Raw genomic sequence first — 17,523 nt, 5'->3', positions numbered from 1 at the left:
TATATAGAAACTTACATCCGCTAACCCCAACCTCCCATTCCACCCCTCCCCCAACCCCCTCACCTTTGGCAACCACCAGTCTGTTCTCTATGTCCATGATTCTGTTTCAGAGATGGGTTCATTTGTGTCATGTTTTAGATTCCACATATAAATGATATCACATGGTATTTGTCTTTCTCTTTCTGACCTACTTCATTTAGTGTGATCATCTCTAGTTGCTTCCGTGTTGCTGCAGATGGCATTATCCCATTCTTTTTTATGGCTGAGTAGTATTCCATTGTGTATGTATACATCACATCTTCTTTATCCATTCATCTGTCGATGGACATTTAGGTTGTTTCCATGTCTTGGCTATTGTGAATAGTGCTGCTATGAATAGGGGTGCATGTATCTTTTTGAATTATAGTTTCGTCTGGATATATGCCCAGGAGTGGGATTGCTGGATCATATGGTAATTCAATTTTAATTTTCTGAGGAACCTCCATACTGTTTTCCACAGTGGCTGCACCAGCTTACATTCCCACCAGCAGTGTAGGAGGGTTCTCTTTTCTCCACACCATCGCCAGCATTTGTTATTTGTAGACTTTTTAATGATGGCCATTCTGACACATTTAAGGTGGTACCTCATTGTAGTTCTGATTTGCATTTCTCTAATAATTAGCGATGTTGAGCATCTTATCGTGTGCCTATTGGCTATCTATATTTCTTCTTTGGAGAAATGTCTGTTTAGTTCTTCTGCCCATTTTTCAATTGGGCTGTTTGTTTTTTTTGTTGTTGAGTTGTATGAGCTGTTTGTATATTTTGGAAATTAAATCCTTGTTGGCTGCATCAGCCTGTAGGCTGTCTTTTCATTTTGTTTATGGTTTCCTTTGCTGTGCAAAAGCTTGTAAGTTTGATTAGGTCCCATTTGTTTTTTGTTTTTGTTTTTATTTCTATTGCCTTGGGAGACTGACCCAAGAAAACATTGGTATGATTTATGTCAGAGAATGTTTTGCCTATGATCTCTTCTAGGAGATTTATGGTGTCCTGTCTTATGTTTGTCTTTAAGACATTTTGAGTTTATTTTTGTGTATGGTGAGAGGATGTGTTCTAACTTCATCAGTTTACATGCAGCTGTCCAACTTTCTCAACACCACTTGCTGAAGAGACCTTTTCCCATTGTATATTCTTGCCTCCTTTGTCAAAAATTAATTGACCATAGGTGTGTGGGTTTATTTCTGGGCTCTCTATTCTGTTCCGTTGATCCCTAAGTCTGTTTTTGTGCCAATACCACGCTGTTTTAATTACTGAAGCTTTTTAGTATTGCCTGAAGTCTGGGAGGGTTATGCCTCCTGCTTTCTTCTTTTTCTTCGGGATTGCTTTAGCAGTTCAGGGTCTCTTATGGTTCCATATGAATTTTAGGATTATTTGTTCTAGTTCTGTGAAAAATGTCGTGGGTAATTGGATAGGGATCACATTAAATCTGTAGATTTCTTTGGGCAGTATGGCCATTTTAACAAGATGAAGTCTTCCAATCCAAGAGCATGGGATATCTTTCCATTTCTTTGAATCATCTTCAGTTTTCTTTATCAGTATTTTTATAGTTCTCAGAGTATAAGTCTTTCACCTCCTTGGTCAGGTTTATTCCTAAGTATTTTATTTTGGGGGGTGCGATTTTAAAAGGGATTTTTTTTTTTTACATTCCCTTTCTGATATTTCATTATTGGTGTAAAGAAATTCAACCAGTTTCTGAATGTTAATTTTGTATCCTGCTACCTTGCTGAATTCGTTTATCAGTTCTAGTAGTCTTTGTGTGGAGTCTTCAGGGTTTTCTATATATCGTATCATATCATCTGCATATAATGACAACTTTACCTCTTCCCTTCCAATCTGGATACCTTTTATTTCTTCTTCTTGTCTGATTGCGATGGCTAGGACTTCCAGTACTATGTTGAATAGAAGAGGTGAGAGTGGGCATCCTTGACTTGTTCCAGATTTTAGCATGAAGGCTTTCAGCTTTTCACCATTGAGTATTACATTGGCTGTGGGTTTGTCATAAATAGCTTTTATTATCTTGAGATATGTTCCCTCTCTACCCACTTTTGTAAGAGTTTTTATTATGAATGAATGTTAAATTTTGCCAAATGCATTTTCTGCATCTATTGAGATGATCATGTGGTTTTAGTCTTTTCTTTTGTTGATATGACATATCACATTGATTGATTTGCATATGTTGAACCATCCTTGTGAACCTGGGATGAATCCCACTTTGTCGTGGTGTATGATCTTTTTTATGTGTTGTTGGATTCAGGTACCTTTTTTTATTGAGATATAACTGACATAACATTGTGTAAGTTTAAGATGTCCAACATATTGCTTTGATACATTTATATATTGCAAAATGATTACCACCATAGCATTAGCTAACACCTATCATGTCACATAATTATCATTTCTTTTTTTGTGGTAGGAACAGTTAAGTCCTAGTCAGTTAGCAACTTTATAAAACAGTATTGTTGTTACTGTGGTGTGCATTAGATCTCTAGGACTTATTTATCTACTGGTTGCAAGTTTGTACCTTCAAACAACATCTCCCTAAGTCCCCCATTCCCTGGTAACCATTCTTCTACTCTCAGTTTTTAAGCGTTTGGCTTTTATAGATTCTACATATAAATGAGATCATAGAATATTTGTCTCTCTCCGTCTGACTTATCTCACTTACCATAATGCCCTCACAGTGCATCAGTGTTGTTGCAAATAGCAGAATTTACTCCTTTCTCATGGCTGAAAAATTGTGTGTGTGTGTGTGTGTGTGTGTGTGTGTATATCACATCTTCATCCATTCACCTGTCGACACTTAGGTTGTTTCCATATCTTGGCTGTTGTGAATAATGCTGCAGCAAATATGAGAGTGCACATATCTCTTTGATATCCTGTTTTCCTTTCCTTCAGCTATATACCCAGGAGTGGAGTTGCTGGATCACAGGTTAGTTCTGATGTTTTGAGGAACCTCCATACTGTTCTTCCATAGTGGCCAAACCACTTTGCATTCCCACCAACAACAGCGCACAAGGGTCCCCTTTTCTTCACATCCTCACTAGCACATATCTCTTGTCTTCTTCGTGATAGCCATTCTGACAGGTGTCATCATCTGATATCAGTGAGTGATTTCATTGTGCTTTTGATTTAAATTTCCCTGGTTAATGATGTGGAGCATCTTTTTCACATACCTGTTGGCAATTTGGATATCTTCTTTGGAAAAATGTCTATTTAGTCCCTCTGCCCATTGTTTAATCAAATTGTTTATTATTGAGTTATATGAGTTTTTAATATATTTTGGATATTAATCCCTTATCTGATATATGGTTTGAAGATACTGTCTCCTGTTCTGTCGTTTGCCTTTTCATTTTTTTTTTTTTTTTTGATTCTTTTGCTCTGCAGAAGCTTTTTAGCTTGACGTAGTCATACTTGTTGAACTTTGGTGTCATGTCTAAAAAATCATTGCCAAGGCCAATGTCAAGGAACTTCTTTCTTATATTTTCTTCTATGATTTTTATGGTATCAGGTCTTACATTTAAGTCTTTAATCCATTTTGAGTTCATTTTTGTGAGTGGTGTAAGATAGGGGTCCAGTTTTAGTCTTCTGCATGTGGTTATCCAGTTTTCCCAACACCATTTGTTGAAGAGACTATGCTTTCCCCATTGAGCGTTCTTGGCTCCCTTGTCAAATGTTAGTTGATCAAAAATGCAGAGGTTTATTTCTGGGCTCTCTTTCTGGTCCGTAAGTCTATGTATCTATTTATTTGCCAGTACCTTACTGTTTTAATTACTATGGTTTTGTAGAAAAGTTTGAAATCAGGAAGAGTGATGTCTCTGACTCTTCTTCTTTCTCAAGATTGCTTTGGCTATTTGAAGTCTCTTGTGGTTCCATACAAGTTTTAGGGTTGTTTTTTCTACTTCTATGAAAAATGCCATTGGAATTTTGATAGGGATTGTGTTGAATCTGTACATGGCTTTGAGTAGTATGGACATTTTAACAGTATTGTCCTTTGATTCATGACCACGGGATGTCTTTCCATTTGTTTGTGTCTTCTTCAACTTCTTTCATCATGGTCTTGTAGTTTTCATTGTAAAGATCTTTCACTTCTTTGGTTAAATTTATTCCTAAGTATTTTATTGTTTTGAAGCTGTTGTGAATGGGATAGTTTTATTTCTTTTTCATATGTTTCATTGTTAATATGTAGAAATGCAACTGACTTATGTATGTTGATTTTGACCTCTGCAACTTTATTGAATTTGTTAATTAGTTCCAACAATTTGGGGGCTTTGTATTTAGGATTTTCTGTATATAAGATCATATCATTTGCAAACAGAGGTAATTTTACTTCTTCTCTTCTGATTTGGATGCCTTTTATTTCTTTTTCTTTACGAATTGTTCTAACTAGGATTTCCAGTACTATATTGATTAAGAGGGGTGAGAGTGGGCACCCTTGTCTTGTTCCTGATATTAAATGAAGAAAAACTTTCAGTCTTTCTCCATTGAGTATAATGTTAGCCCTGAATTTGTCGTATATGGCCTTTATTACACTGAGGTATGTTCCCTCAATACCCAATTTGTTGAGGGTTTTTATCATGCAAGGATGTTGCATTTTGTCAGATGCTTTCTCTGCATTTATTGAGATGATTGTATAATTTTTATTTTTAATTCTGTTAATGTAGTGTGTATTTATTTATTTGTGTATGTTGAACCATTCTTGCATCCCAGGGATAAATCCCACTTGGTCATGGTGTATAATCCTTTTACTGTAATGTTGAATTTCGTTTGCTAATCTTTTGTTGAGAATTTTTGCATCTGTATTCATCAGGGATATTGGTTTATAGTTTTCTTTTCTTTGGCTTTGGTGTCAGAGTAATGCTGGCCTGGTAAAATGAGTTTGGAAGTATTCCTTCTTCTTCAGTTTATAGGACAAGTTTGAGGAAGATTGACATTAATTCTTCTCTAAATGTGTGGTAGAATTTGCCACTGAAGCCAGCTGGTCCAGGGTTTTCTATATTTGGAGATTTTTGATTACTGATTCAGTCTCCTTACCAGTTATTGGTTAGTTCAGATTTTCTGTTTCTTCCTGATTCAGTCTGAGCAGGTTGTGTGCTTCTAGGAGTTTATCCATCTCTTCCAGGTTACCCAACTCGTTAGCATATTATTGTTCTTAGCAGTCTCTTATGATCCTTATGTTCATTTCTGTAGTATCAGTTGTAATATCTCCTCTTTCATTTCTGATTTTATTTGAGTCTTCTCTCTTTTTTTCTTCGTCTACCTAAAGTTTTGTCAGTTTCATTTATCTTTTCAAAAAACCAACTCTTAGTTTCATTGATTTTTTTTCCTATTGTTTTTCTGGTCTCCATTTCATCTATTTCCATTCTGATCCTTGTCATTTCCTTCCTTCTGCTAACTTTGGATATAGTTTGTCCCTTTTTTCTCCTGGTTCCTTGAAGTGTAAATTTAGGTTATTTATTTGAGATCTCTCTGTTTTCTTAATGTATGCATTTATCACCATAAATCCCCTCTCAGAACTGCTTTTACAGCATCCCATGCATTTTGGTATGTTGTGTTTCCATTTTTATTTGTTTTGAGATATTTTTAAAATTTCTTCTTTGACCAATTTGTTATCCAGGAGTGTGTTGTTTAATTTCTACATATTTGTAGATTTTCCAGCTTTTCTCTTGTTGAACTCTAGCTACATACCATATGGCCAGAAAAGATACTTGGTATAATTTCATTCTTCTTAAATTTGCCGAGACTTATATTGTGTTCTCCCACATGGTCAATCCTGGAGAATGTTCCATGTGCACCAGAGATGAATGTATACTCTGCTTCTGTTGGATGGAATGTTCTCTTAATATCTGTTAGGTCTATTTGGCCTAATATATGGTTCAAGTCCCGTGTCTCCTTATTGATTTTCCGTCTGGACGATCTGTTCATTGCTGATAGTAGGGTGCTTAAGTCCTTTACTATTATTGGATTGTCATATATTTCCCCCACCAGATATGTTAGTATTTGCTGAATATATTTAGGTGCTCTGATGTTGCATGTGTGTGTGTGTGTGTACACACACACACACACACACACAAACACACACACGTTGTTTTCTTGATGAATGTACCCCTTTATCATTATATATTGACTTTCTTTGATGCTTGTTACCATTTTTGGCTTAAAGTCTATTTTGTCTGTAATAGATATAGTTACTCCCACTTTCTTTTCGATTCTACTTGCATGGAACAGGCAAGTTCTTTTCCATTCTTTCACTCTGAGCCTGTGTGTGTCCTTAAAGCTGAAGTGAATCTCTTGTAGGTAGCATATAGTTGGGTCTTGATATTTTACCCATCCAGCCACTCTGCATCTTTGGATGGTGAATTCAGTCCATGTACATTTAGAGTTGTTATTGGTATGTAAGGACTTAGTAATGCCATGCAGTTCATTGTTTTCTGGTTGCTTTGTATTTTCATTGTTTCTTTTTCCTCTGTTTCTGCCTACCTTTGTAAATTGGCATTTTCCATTTTGGTATGCCTGTTTCCCTTTTCTTTATCTCTTGTGCATCTACTCTAGGTGTTTTGGTTTGTGGTTACCACGACGCTTACATAAGACATTGCATAGATAAAACAGTCCATTTTAAGTTCATAGCAACCTAACTTCAGTTGTCTACACAGGCTACCCCGTTTTATATTTTTGATGTCATTATTTAACAAATTATAGTCACTATAATTATTTTTGATACTCTTTCACCTTTATAGTATAGTTAAGTGGTTAACATACCATCCTATTACAGAATTAGGATTTTCCAAGTCTGACTGTATATTTTCCCTTACCAGTGTCTTAGATACTCATATATTTTCATGTCACTGATTAGCATATATTCATTTCAGCTTGAAGTACTCCTTGCAGCATTTCTTTCAAGGGGGGGTCTAGTGGTAATGAACACCCTCAGCTTTTGTCTGTTTTGGAAAGTCTTTCTCTCCTATGTATTTGAAAGATAATTTTGCCAGATAGTGTTTAGCTGGCAATTTTTTTCTTTCAGCACTTGGGATATGTGATTCTGCTCTCTCCTGGCCTGTAGGGTTTCTGTTGGGAAATCTTCTGATAGCCTAATGGAAGTTCCTTTGTAGGTTACAATCTTTTTTCCCCTGGCTATTTTTAGAATTATTTATTTTTGCTGTATGACAGTTTCATTATAACATGTTTCAGAGTAAGCCTCTTTGCATTGAGAAAACAGAGTGAACTATTAACCTTGTGAACTTGGATGTCCATTTTTCTCCCCAGGTTTGGGAAGTTCTTGGCTATTTCTTTAAATAAATTTTCTGCCCCATATCCCTCTCTTCTCCTTCTGGAACCCTGATTTTTCTAATGTTAGGTGTTTTGATGGAATCCCTTAGATCACATAGGCTTTCTTCACTCTTTTCCATTCTTTTTTCTTTGTTCTCCTTTAATGTGCATATTTTGGAATCTTCTGACTCACTTATTCTTTCTTCCTTTGCTCTGCTTTACTGCAGATGCTCTCTATAGCATTCTTCACTTCATTCCATGAGCTCCTCAGCTCCAGAATTTCTGCTTGGTTCTTTTTGATGATTTGTGTTTCTTTGGTAAACTACTCATTTTGAGCCTGTATTTCTTCATGATTTTGTTGAATTGTCTTCCTGAGTTTTCTTGTAGCTCACTGAGTTTGTGCAAAACAGCAATTCTTGAATTTAGCTAGATTGCAAAAAGTCCATGCCTTTGAGCTCAGTTAGTTATTAGAGAACTATTATCTTTTGGTGATGGCATGTTTTCTTGATTTTTCATATTCCTTGTAGTTTTGCGTTGCCTTTTTCTTGCACTTGAAGTGGCAGATACTGTCTTCAATTATTGCTAGTTGCGTTCAGATGGGATAGCCTGTTCATTGGCGCTCTTATTATCTGGGGTTTTTCTGCCTTTGTAAGGATACATCTGTTCCACTCCTTTTTGCTTCTCGTTGTGGCAGAATTCTGCAGCTTTTATGTCTTTTCTGGTTCTTCCAGCTCCCCAGGATGGCTACTAGATGCCTCTTTTTGTTTTCCAGAAAGTGGCACCACTGTAGCTCAAGTTGGTGGTTTCTCCGTAGCCCACAGATCCTGGCCTGTTTTCTGAGCACACTTCCTGTCTACTGGAGCTCACTCTTGCCACCACACTCAGGAGTGTGCACAAGATGCCAGCTGCAGAGTGGGGGGAGGTATGAGTTTAGCACTCAGGGATTGGGGGGGTACCTGTGGACCCTCTAGGGAGATCCCCAGGTGTAGTATTCCCAGAGGCTCAGGGTAGACCTTAATGGCTGTGTCCCTTTAATGCCCTTGGATATTCTTATCTGTCTCTTTCCCAATCTCCTCCCTCCTCCTCCCAGTCATGGAGGTCCCACCTCAGTACTCTGGGTGCCACTGGTTCCTCCAGCTGTATCCTGCAACACGAGGGTAGCCAAGCACTCACTCACCACTCTCCTTTTCTCCTGTGGGAGAGGTTGCTGCCACCTGGTAATTTGGCCCCATGCAGTGTCGCCAGGGGTTGGGACAGCGCTGGTAAAGTTCTTTCCTCTCCACTACTTCCAAACTCATTTAATTTTATTGCTCCAGTGGTGTGCAGGAGTCTCCCCTTGGGAAGGCTGACTTTCTGCGATTTCTCCCTTGTCAGTCGGTATCTGCCCAGGTCAGCAGTCTCCAGGTATTTTCCTGACCATGGCAAGAGGGGTTGGGACAGGTTCACTGCTCCACTGGTTTCATAGCCCATGCCAAAGTCTGTCTGCCTATTACCAGATGCACAGATGGGCAAGACTCCACCCCACGTCCCTTTGCACGTGGGACCGGATCCCAGAGCTCCACAAAGGTGCTTTTGTTCATGGATGGATGACTAATTCTTTGTTGAAAGGGGGGCATTGTCAGTGTCATGATGCTGACAGTACTCTTTGATGGTCTCTTGCTGATACTTCTTCTCTCAGTTGCCTCTCGGAGGCCTTCAGGACTCTCCTAAACTCAGCCTCTAGTAGAGCCTGCCAGCACTCAGCGGGGTAGCCTCACTGCAGGGCCTGGGTTTTCAAAGGGAATCCACGAGCAAACAGTCTAACCTTGCTGTTAAAGGTACATTTTCTTCTGGGTGTAGAAACAAATGCTACCAAGCTGAGGGGGTGTTGTTACCATCACATTTTGCTGAGACGTCACCAGCCAGAGAGAAGCAGTCCTGCATGGCCACGGGGCCCCAACCTGTGCACACGCCAGCATCTTCCACACTAGCCCTCACTGGGTGGCGGTTGTGGGTTTTGAATGAAGCCCAGACTCCTTATATAATCACTGTGCATCATTTTCCAGCATTCAGAAGGCCTTTGCTAGAGGGTAGACAGTTGCTAGTCATTTCTGTCTATACTTTACTTTAACAGTATTTAGAGTTGAAGCTGTGTATCTTTTGCCCCTAATGCTATCAATATATCTGGCTAAAATTCTGATCTTTGCAAATAAAGCTTCAAACCTCCCAATGCTCAGTTCAAGCCAAAGCTCCATCCTCATGAGGTGAAAGTTCTGGAGTCAGCAGCTAACTTATGAGACGTGGGCTTGCTGTTGAAAACCCGTGGGACCCAACCCAGAGAGGCCATTATCATTCAGTTGCTCAGTCACTGCTCACTGATTGTGTAATCATCTTGGAACAGCAGTGCCGAACCCTCCCTGCGTGCCCCTCCCTCCAAGAGACTGCAGCTCGTGGTGGGAGCAGGGCCCAGCTACTGGCCTGCCACAGGCGATGACTCAGTGGAGAGAGTGGGAAATAGGCACCGACTGAGCCTGATAGCTTCAGTGTCGAACAAGCAAAGTGCCACCAGTCACCCTGTGACCTTGTCAGGCTCCTCTGTCACCCTAACAGCTGTGGCCCTGACATCAGGCTCTGGATAAATCATGTTGAGCGTCCAGCTAGACTTCTGTGATCCCAACAGATGCCTTTTGTACAGAATGAGAAGTCAACGCAGGACTCTCTTTGATTCCTAATAATATGGACTCTTATTACTGATTATAATTAGGGTTCTTGACTCTCCTTCTAGCCTAGTATTAACCAGCCTTCCAGGCTGTGACCGTGGGGCCTGCCTGCCCCCAACCAACCCCCTGTACCTGGGGCAGAGGACAGGATGGCGCCTGCTGAGGGCACATGCATCATACCTGGTTGTCCCCATGTTTCCTGGCTCCTCCAGGCTCTGGCAGAGGTGCCGCCTGCCTTGCATCAGACTGACACCCAGGAGACACACGTGTGTAACATGACCGTTAGACACTTCGCTGTGACACGGCAGTTTGGCTCAGGAACCGGTATCTGTTCTGATGGGTCAACATCTCTGCTGACCCAACAGCATGTGACTCCCCAGCTCTCAGGACCTAGTTCCCACCACCTCATGCTCTGACCACCTGCAGCCCCGCCCTCCCTGTGCCTTGTTTTTTCCAGGAGGGGTGGTGCCCTCGTACCAACCTCAGCAACAGGCCAACTCAGACATCCGCTAAGGGCCAGGGAACCCTAGGGCCCGGCGCACTGGCAATGCACTGTGGGTCAGCAGGCAGGTCCTGCAGCCTGGCCACTCAGTGACTGGTTCCTGGCTTCGATTCTCAGATGATCCCTGACCCCAGCAACTGCAGCCATTGGCTCAGGCTCTGCTGGGTTGGGATCTTCAGAGGTTTGCAGCCCTCCCAGGGCAGGCAGGTCCGGCAGGCTTGTGAGGAAGCCAGCGCCTTCTGGTAGCTGCTGGGGCCCCCAGGCATCTTGGTCAGTTAGTGGTAATGGGGGTCCCCTCTCCAGGTGTTCGCAGGGTCAGAGGCCCAGCCCTGGCCTTCCAGGCTGACCCCATGTGCCCCAGGAGAGCCCCCCATCCCTCAGCAGCTGACATCTATTATGAACAGAAGCCCTGGGTATAGCTCATGACTGGAAATGAGCTGCTTTCCCAGTCCATGGAACGTGGACCAGAGATGCGCAGGAAATGCCAGCCCCCAGTTAATATGCAGGGTCTGTGAGTAGCGTCTGGGACACCTAACCCCCAGCCAACCTGCCAGGAAAAACAGCCGAGCCCCTGGCCCTGGTCTCTCTCCATCTGGTCTAGTTCCCCAGCATCTCCTAGGCAATACTCGTGTGGGTGTTAAAGATGATGGGGCAGGGGACCTGTCCCCATTTACAGGCTCACAGAGGTGCTCCCCTGCACACTGCCTCAGGTTCACAGACTGATTTACTCTGCTCCTTACCTCTCGTTGTATATAGGAATCTGCAGGCAGTGCTGTCTCCTGCTTACAAGCATAAACCCTTCAGTGGCCCTGGCCCTGCAGGCTCGCTCACAAGCTTCCTGCTGCTCTGAAGCCCCTGAGCAACCCCACACTTGCTCCCTGAGTGCCACACGGCCCAGCTCCACCCCCTTCGGGTCATATGCCAAGGCCACCTTGTCACCGTGACCTTCCACCTCACCCCTGCCCCACACCTCAGACGCTCTGAGCACCGGGAGCCTTTATCTCCAGATGTGAGGCAGTCCCAGCCCCAGAGATGTGCAGGCTGTGGCCGCCAAGCAGAGCTGTCCTATGGGGGGAGGGGGGTTAATATGGCCTAGAGACTCGGATGTCAACCCTTGGGTTAAAATTTAAAAGGAAAAACACCCTCCTTCACAGCCCTGAAGGTGGCCACCCAGAGGGACCCTCGGGGGCAGCAGCAGGGGCAGAGATCAGGATGAACTTAAACTAGGTCCCGAGTGCCCTTGGCCGGTGCCACTGAAGGGCGTGACCCGCGGTCCACAGTGAGACTCGTTTGTAGTACCACACCTGGAGAGCAGGACCCAGTGTGGCTTTTAGTGCTCACAGCCACTGGCCCACCACCGGAAACAATTAAGAAACTTGCCACCCCCAAGTCTATTTCAAGACTGTCTTTCCAGGAAAGGCCAAACACAAAGTTCCCCCATCCCACATTTTATAGAAGGAAGGCCTGAGGACCAGGTTACACAAAGATGACCCAGAGCAGGTCTTGCAAGCTGTGTCCCAGTTTGCAGAGAAAAGTGATGGTTGAAGGAGTTTGGGAAGAGGGAGAGGATGATTGAGAATTGGCATCTGTTCAGCACTTACTCCATGCCAGTTCACTGATTCAGCCTCTGCTGCACCCCTCTGCAGCAGATACTCTCATGGCCCCCATTTTACAGATGGGGAAACTGAGGTGTACCACTCACTAAGCAAGCACAAGTGTGTCTGAACAAGCCCACAGCAGATGGTGCCTTGTGCTCTTTCCCAGCTTATTTGGCCCCAACTTCCTGTGGGTACAGAAAAAGTCAGTCCTTGGACCTACCTAGGAAGATATCAGTCTACAGGCTGAGGGCATATTTGGGCACAAACAGAAGCACCAGGTATATCTCCCAGTGAGTTTTTCTGGATTCCTGGTTTGTTTCGAAGGCCTTTACCACACAGTTACTTACTACGCGACTCAATTTAAGCCTGCTAATTGTTTTGGGTTTTTTTTTTTTTTTTTAATCCTGAGGGAAGGTTACAGATTTTCACTTAATAAAGTGAAAAACACTTTAGTAAGATGACCGTTATGACATGTAATGTTAATGTTGTCTGCTTTAATACAGTGGGAAATGACCAAAAGTCATTTTTCCCATGATAGGATACAGAATTAACTAAAGAAAAATTAGAACGTATACTTTCTGATTTGAAAGTATATTCCTAGTAAAGAGAATAGCACCCAGTAATGCTATACTGCATTTGTGGGTTTGTTTGTTTTTTTTAACCTTACAGAATTGGGAGTAGTTCAGGTCCAGGAGGATAGGAAAGGTCCTTGGGTCACAGAGTAGGGAAAATGGCTGGACAGGCGGAAAGACGTAGATGTTTTCCTTGATGTTTTCATGTTCTCCAAGTGGCTGAGAATGGATGAATGGATAAAGATGATATTAGATCAGGCCGATATTATATATCATCTTTATCCATATCCACACATACACACACATAACGGAATATGACTCAGACATGAGAATGAAGGAAACCCCACCATTTGCAACAACATGGATGGACCTAGAGAACATTATGCTAAGTGAAATAAGTCAGACAGAGAAAACTCATACTATCTGATCTCACTCATGTGTGGAATCTAAAAAAGCAAACTAATAGAGACAGAGAGTAGAATGGTGGTTACCAGAAGGTGGGGGAAATGAGGAGATGTTGGCCAAAGAGTATAAACTTCTCCTTATTAAGAGGAATAAGTTCTGGTGATCTCGTGTACAGCATGGCGACTATAGTAATAATGCTGTACTATACACGCAAGAGCTACTGAGTAGATCTTAAAAGTTTTCATCACAAAAAAGAAATGGTAGTTACGTACCTTGATAGAGGTGTTCATCATTTTGCAATATTATAAGTGTATCAAATCTACTACCCCTTTACACCTTAAACTCACACAAAGTTGTATGTCAGTTATATCTTAATAAAGCTGGGAATGGGGCTGAGACCCCCAGCTCAGGACTGGGATCCTGAAGGAAGGAGGACACTGGCAAGATGAGGCCAGGGGGCTGCCGGTGGAAGTCTGGCTCCGCCTGCGGCCACAGCTCCATTGGCGGGGCCCAGCCAGGCCTCGAGGGGGGCACAGCACCTGCCCTTACAAGCTGGGGAAGGCCCAGCGCCAGGACCCAAAGCTACACGCAGGTGCTTGCCCCACCCAATTCACACATTTATAAATGAGGATTGGATGAGAGCAATTCAGTGACCCTGCCGCTATGAACTCTGTTACTGGCCCTGTTGCTGCTGATATATTTAAGACTCAACAATGACAGAGCTCCTGTTTGAATCTGTTTTGCACAAAAGACCTATTACGTGCAGCGGACGTTGAGCATCCTTCTTCCTCCCCCAAGACGGATGACTTAGTCACGTTAATTAAGCAGCTTCGTAGACACGGTGGGATTTGTGAATGTTGCTCTGAGCTTACTCCGGAGTTGTTAGGACTCAGAGGGGCCCGGAGACAGGGTGGGAATCAGGCCTTGATGTCACAGCCCCTCTGTCTGTCTGTTGCAGCTGGTGAGCGACTTGCTGGAATTTTGCTTCTATACCTTCCGGGAGTCCCAGGCCCTGAAAGTGGAGTTCCCAGCGATGCTGGTGGAGATCATCAGCGACCAGCTGCCGAAGGTGGAGTCCGGGAACGCTAAGACCCTTTACTTTCACAGGAAGTGACGGGAGACATCTCACCAGAAGAACTTTGCCTTAAGTTTCCCCGTGTTACTACACACCCACGAAGGACCCAAGAAAATCATATTTTTGACACGTGATGGTTGATTCCCACTTGTTCAGCAGTTGCTCAAGTTGAAAATCATGTCAAGGGTTGGGAGGCAGGCGGGCAGGGTGACGTGGATTTGGCGAGACCTGCATAGTCTGAAAGGTTCTTCCCTCTCCAGCCCCCAGCACTTAGAAACACGTTCCTGTTCCTCTGGATGAAAAGCCATATCTAGTCAATAACTCTCTGATTTTTGATATTTTAACAGATGGAAGTTTTAACTATGCCATGTAGTTTCTGGGATCGTTCGCTTGTTTTAAAAGGGTTCAAGGACTAACGAACTTTTTCAAGCTCACCCTTGGTTTGCACATAAAGCGTATAGTCAATATGGGGCATTAATATTCTTTCGTTATTTAAAAAAAACAAAAAACACAAAAAAATATATACAGATTCCTGTTGTGTAATAACGGAGCACGTGGACTGGACTAGCGACCCCCTTGGGGGCACTGCTTCGCCCACGTCTTTCTGCATCACTGGTATCCACACCCTCTAGCCTCCATTTATTATTTAATTAGAACGGATAAGATGTTCAAACAAATGCCTTGGTTTCAATTTCTAGTATCTATTGTGTTGGCTTTACCAATAATTTTTGCAGTCTTTTGCTGTGCTGTACATTACTGTATGTATAAATTGTGAAGGACCTAAACTAAGGTATAAGGAACTTTTGTAAATGAGACACATACAAAAAAAAAAAAAAAAACTTTAATGGTTAATAGGATGAATGGGAAAGTATTTTTGAACGAATTCTATTTTGCTGGAGACTATTTAAGTACTATCTTTGTCTAAACCAACAAGGTAAAAAAAAAAATTTTTTTTTTTGTAAAGTGAAACGTTCTGCATGCGTCATGAACCGTTTACAGTGTATTTAAGAAAGGGAAAGCTGTGCCTTTTTTTAGCTTCATATCTAATTTACCATTTTACAGTCTCTGTTGTAAATAACCACACTTAAACCTCTTCGGTTGTCTTTAAGCCTTTCTACTTCTTCTGTACTTTCGTTTCGTCCTTGGTCTCCCGCTTGGGGTGTTCGTGGGACTTGAGCACGTTTTCCGGCTTCGGCTCCATCCTCCTTCCACTGGGGACGGCGCGCTGTGGTGTCTGCAGCTCCGTGAAGGCGTCATTCGATGACACCCTCCCTGAGAGGATGTCCGGGGAGTGCAGCAGCTCTAGGAAAGCTGCCTCTTTTCCATTTTCCTCAAGAAGCAGAATCAGCTTTAGGGGAGAGAGTGACTGGAAATGCGATGGCTCAGAGAGCGTATCCTCACCCCATTTTAGAAAATCGAATTTTCTCCTTGGGGGGGAAAAGAATTCCATGCACGCGCTACGTCCGCAAAAGGTGAAATGTTCACTTCTGGTCTCAGAAGGGGTTGTTGCACTCCTGGCACTGGTCATGGGAACACGGAGGTCATGGCAGGAGGCACTGGGAAGGTGTGTGTGGGCACGGCACGGTTCAGTCAGAACGGCGAGGAGACTGCACAATGATTAGAGGGTTTTTAGATTTTTAAAAGGTAGGTTTTAAAAATGAATTTTATATGTAAACAGTTTTGGAAAAAAAAAAAACTACAGATCATATAAGCAAGACAGTGGCACTAAAATTTTTAATTCACTAATCTGTTTGGCACTGATGCAATTTATGGCTTTTTCTCTTGCCCCAAATCACAAACATATATATCTTTGGGGAAGCGTAACAACATGATTGCACTAAATACTTTGAATAGAGGCCAAAATTAATCTTTTAAAAGTGATGATAATCATCAGGTACTCAGCGAAATCGTATTCTTTTCCAAAACCTAAAAGCTGTAGCTGGAGAAGCCCAAGGCCGGGAGATGGCAGCGTTGGGATCAACACTTTTCTCCAGGGTTCACCATGCAGGCAACATTACCATGTCTTTCAGAAGACACCTGCCTTGTGCAAGGGGAAACCTGTGAAAGCTGCACTCAGAGGGAGGAGTTTCTCTTACATAATTTGCAGTTTCAAGAATTTAATTTTTATGCAGATCTTTAAATACAGTCAACTTACATGCACAGCAATATGAAAGCCACACTTGGAAGGTGATAAATACACAGCATGCAGACTGGGAGTTTCTAGAAAAGAAATGGCTTCACAAGAGCAGCTTTTAGCTCAGACTTACTTTTGATGAAATCGGAATCTTGACGTAACCAGGTTTGGGATGGAGACGGTCTGCATCGGCTTTTTGTATTAACGAAGTTACTGGCTCTTTGTGTGTCTCCAGGTAACTTTGCTTGATTAAACAGCAAAGCCATATTCTAAATCCACTGTTGAATGCCTGTCCCAGTCCAAATTGTCTCTTATTTTTGTACCATATTGCTCTTAAAAATCTTGGTTTGGTACAATTCATAATTCACCAAAACTTCTTCATATAATTAAAAAAGACACTAAATTAGTTTAAAATGAAGCAATTTATATCTTTATGCAAAAACGTATGTCTGTCTTTGCAAAGGACTGTAAGCAGATTACAATAAATCCTTTACTTTAATCACTTGTTGTTTTGGAAACGGTTCATTTGAACGTCTGTAGGAACACGTGGATTTTGTGCCCTTTTACACCTGGATTATATGCCCTTCTGCCTACATCCAAGATGGAGTCACCATTTTTTCCCCCATGTTAGAAAGCCCTGTGTAATCCACATACTAATTATCCTCTTTGGGGACTGGTTAGCTGTCCCGTTTCTTACTGCTGGTATTTGGTTCACTGAAATACCCCATAACAATTTTATAACAGTAACTACTACTGATGTAGCCACTAAATGCTGTAGGTACACTGCCTCATTTATCTTCGCAACCGCACGGAAGCTTGTTCATTTTACAGACTTCGAGACTCACCTGAGTAGACCAGATGCCCCGTCTCATTCCCAGGTCTCCCTCCACACAGTGGAGTCTTGCTCTCACCCCAGGTCCTCTTGGACTATCAAGAGACTCCATTCCAACCAGCTGTGATGCTTCTCACATTCCTTACAGGCTGCTCCCCTTGACGTCACTCATTAATACGAACAACAAAAGAGCAGTAAGCAATTATGAGTTCATCTTAAAACTAGAAAACATGTATTTCCCACAAGAGAAATCCAGGTACACTGTTAATGTGTCATTTAACTGGTGATTGGTCGAACTAGAAGACTATTTGAGAGTTAACCACAACCTTGCTTTAACACAATTGATATATTTCTGGAACACAACATAGCCGTGAAACACAGCACAGGGAAAAAAACTATTTAAAAAA

General features: G+C 42.2%; 1 protein-coding gene across 1 annotated transcript in view; it reads left to right on the top strand.

Annotated features, from left to right (window-relative positions):
* Positions 1-15,934, top strand: part of NR3C2 (nuclear receptor subfamily 3 group C member 2) — a 377,064-nt gene extending 361,130 nt beyond the window's left edge. The window contains exon 9 of the mRNA XM_029235941.1: positions 14,034-15,934. Coding sequence (XP_029091774.1) covers positions 14,034-14,189 — 156 coding nt within the window. The 3' untranslated portion in view covers positions 14,190-15,934. The remainder of the gene's footprint in view (positions 1-14,033) is intronic.
* The last annotated feature ends 1,589 nt before the right edge of the window (positions 15,935-17,523 follow it).

The sequence above is a fragment of the Monodon monoceros genome, unplaced genomic scaffold, assembly GCF_005190385.1.
Source record: "Monodon monoceros isolate NGI ecotype Baffin Bay Population unplaced genomic scaffold, NGI_Narwhal_1 Super_Scaffold_20, whole genome shotgun sequence".
NCBI classification, from domain to species: Eukaryota; Metazoa; Chordata; class Mammalia; order Artiodactyla; family Monodontidae; genus Monodon; species Monodon monoceros.
The sequence above is the reverse complement of the archived record's forward strand: the minus strand, read 5'-3'. Positions and strand labels throughout refer to the sequence as shown.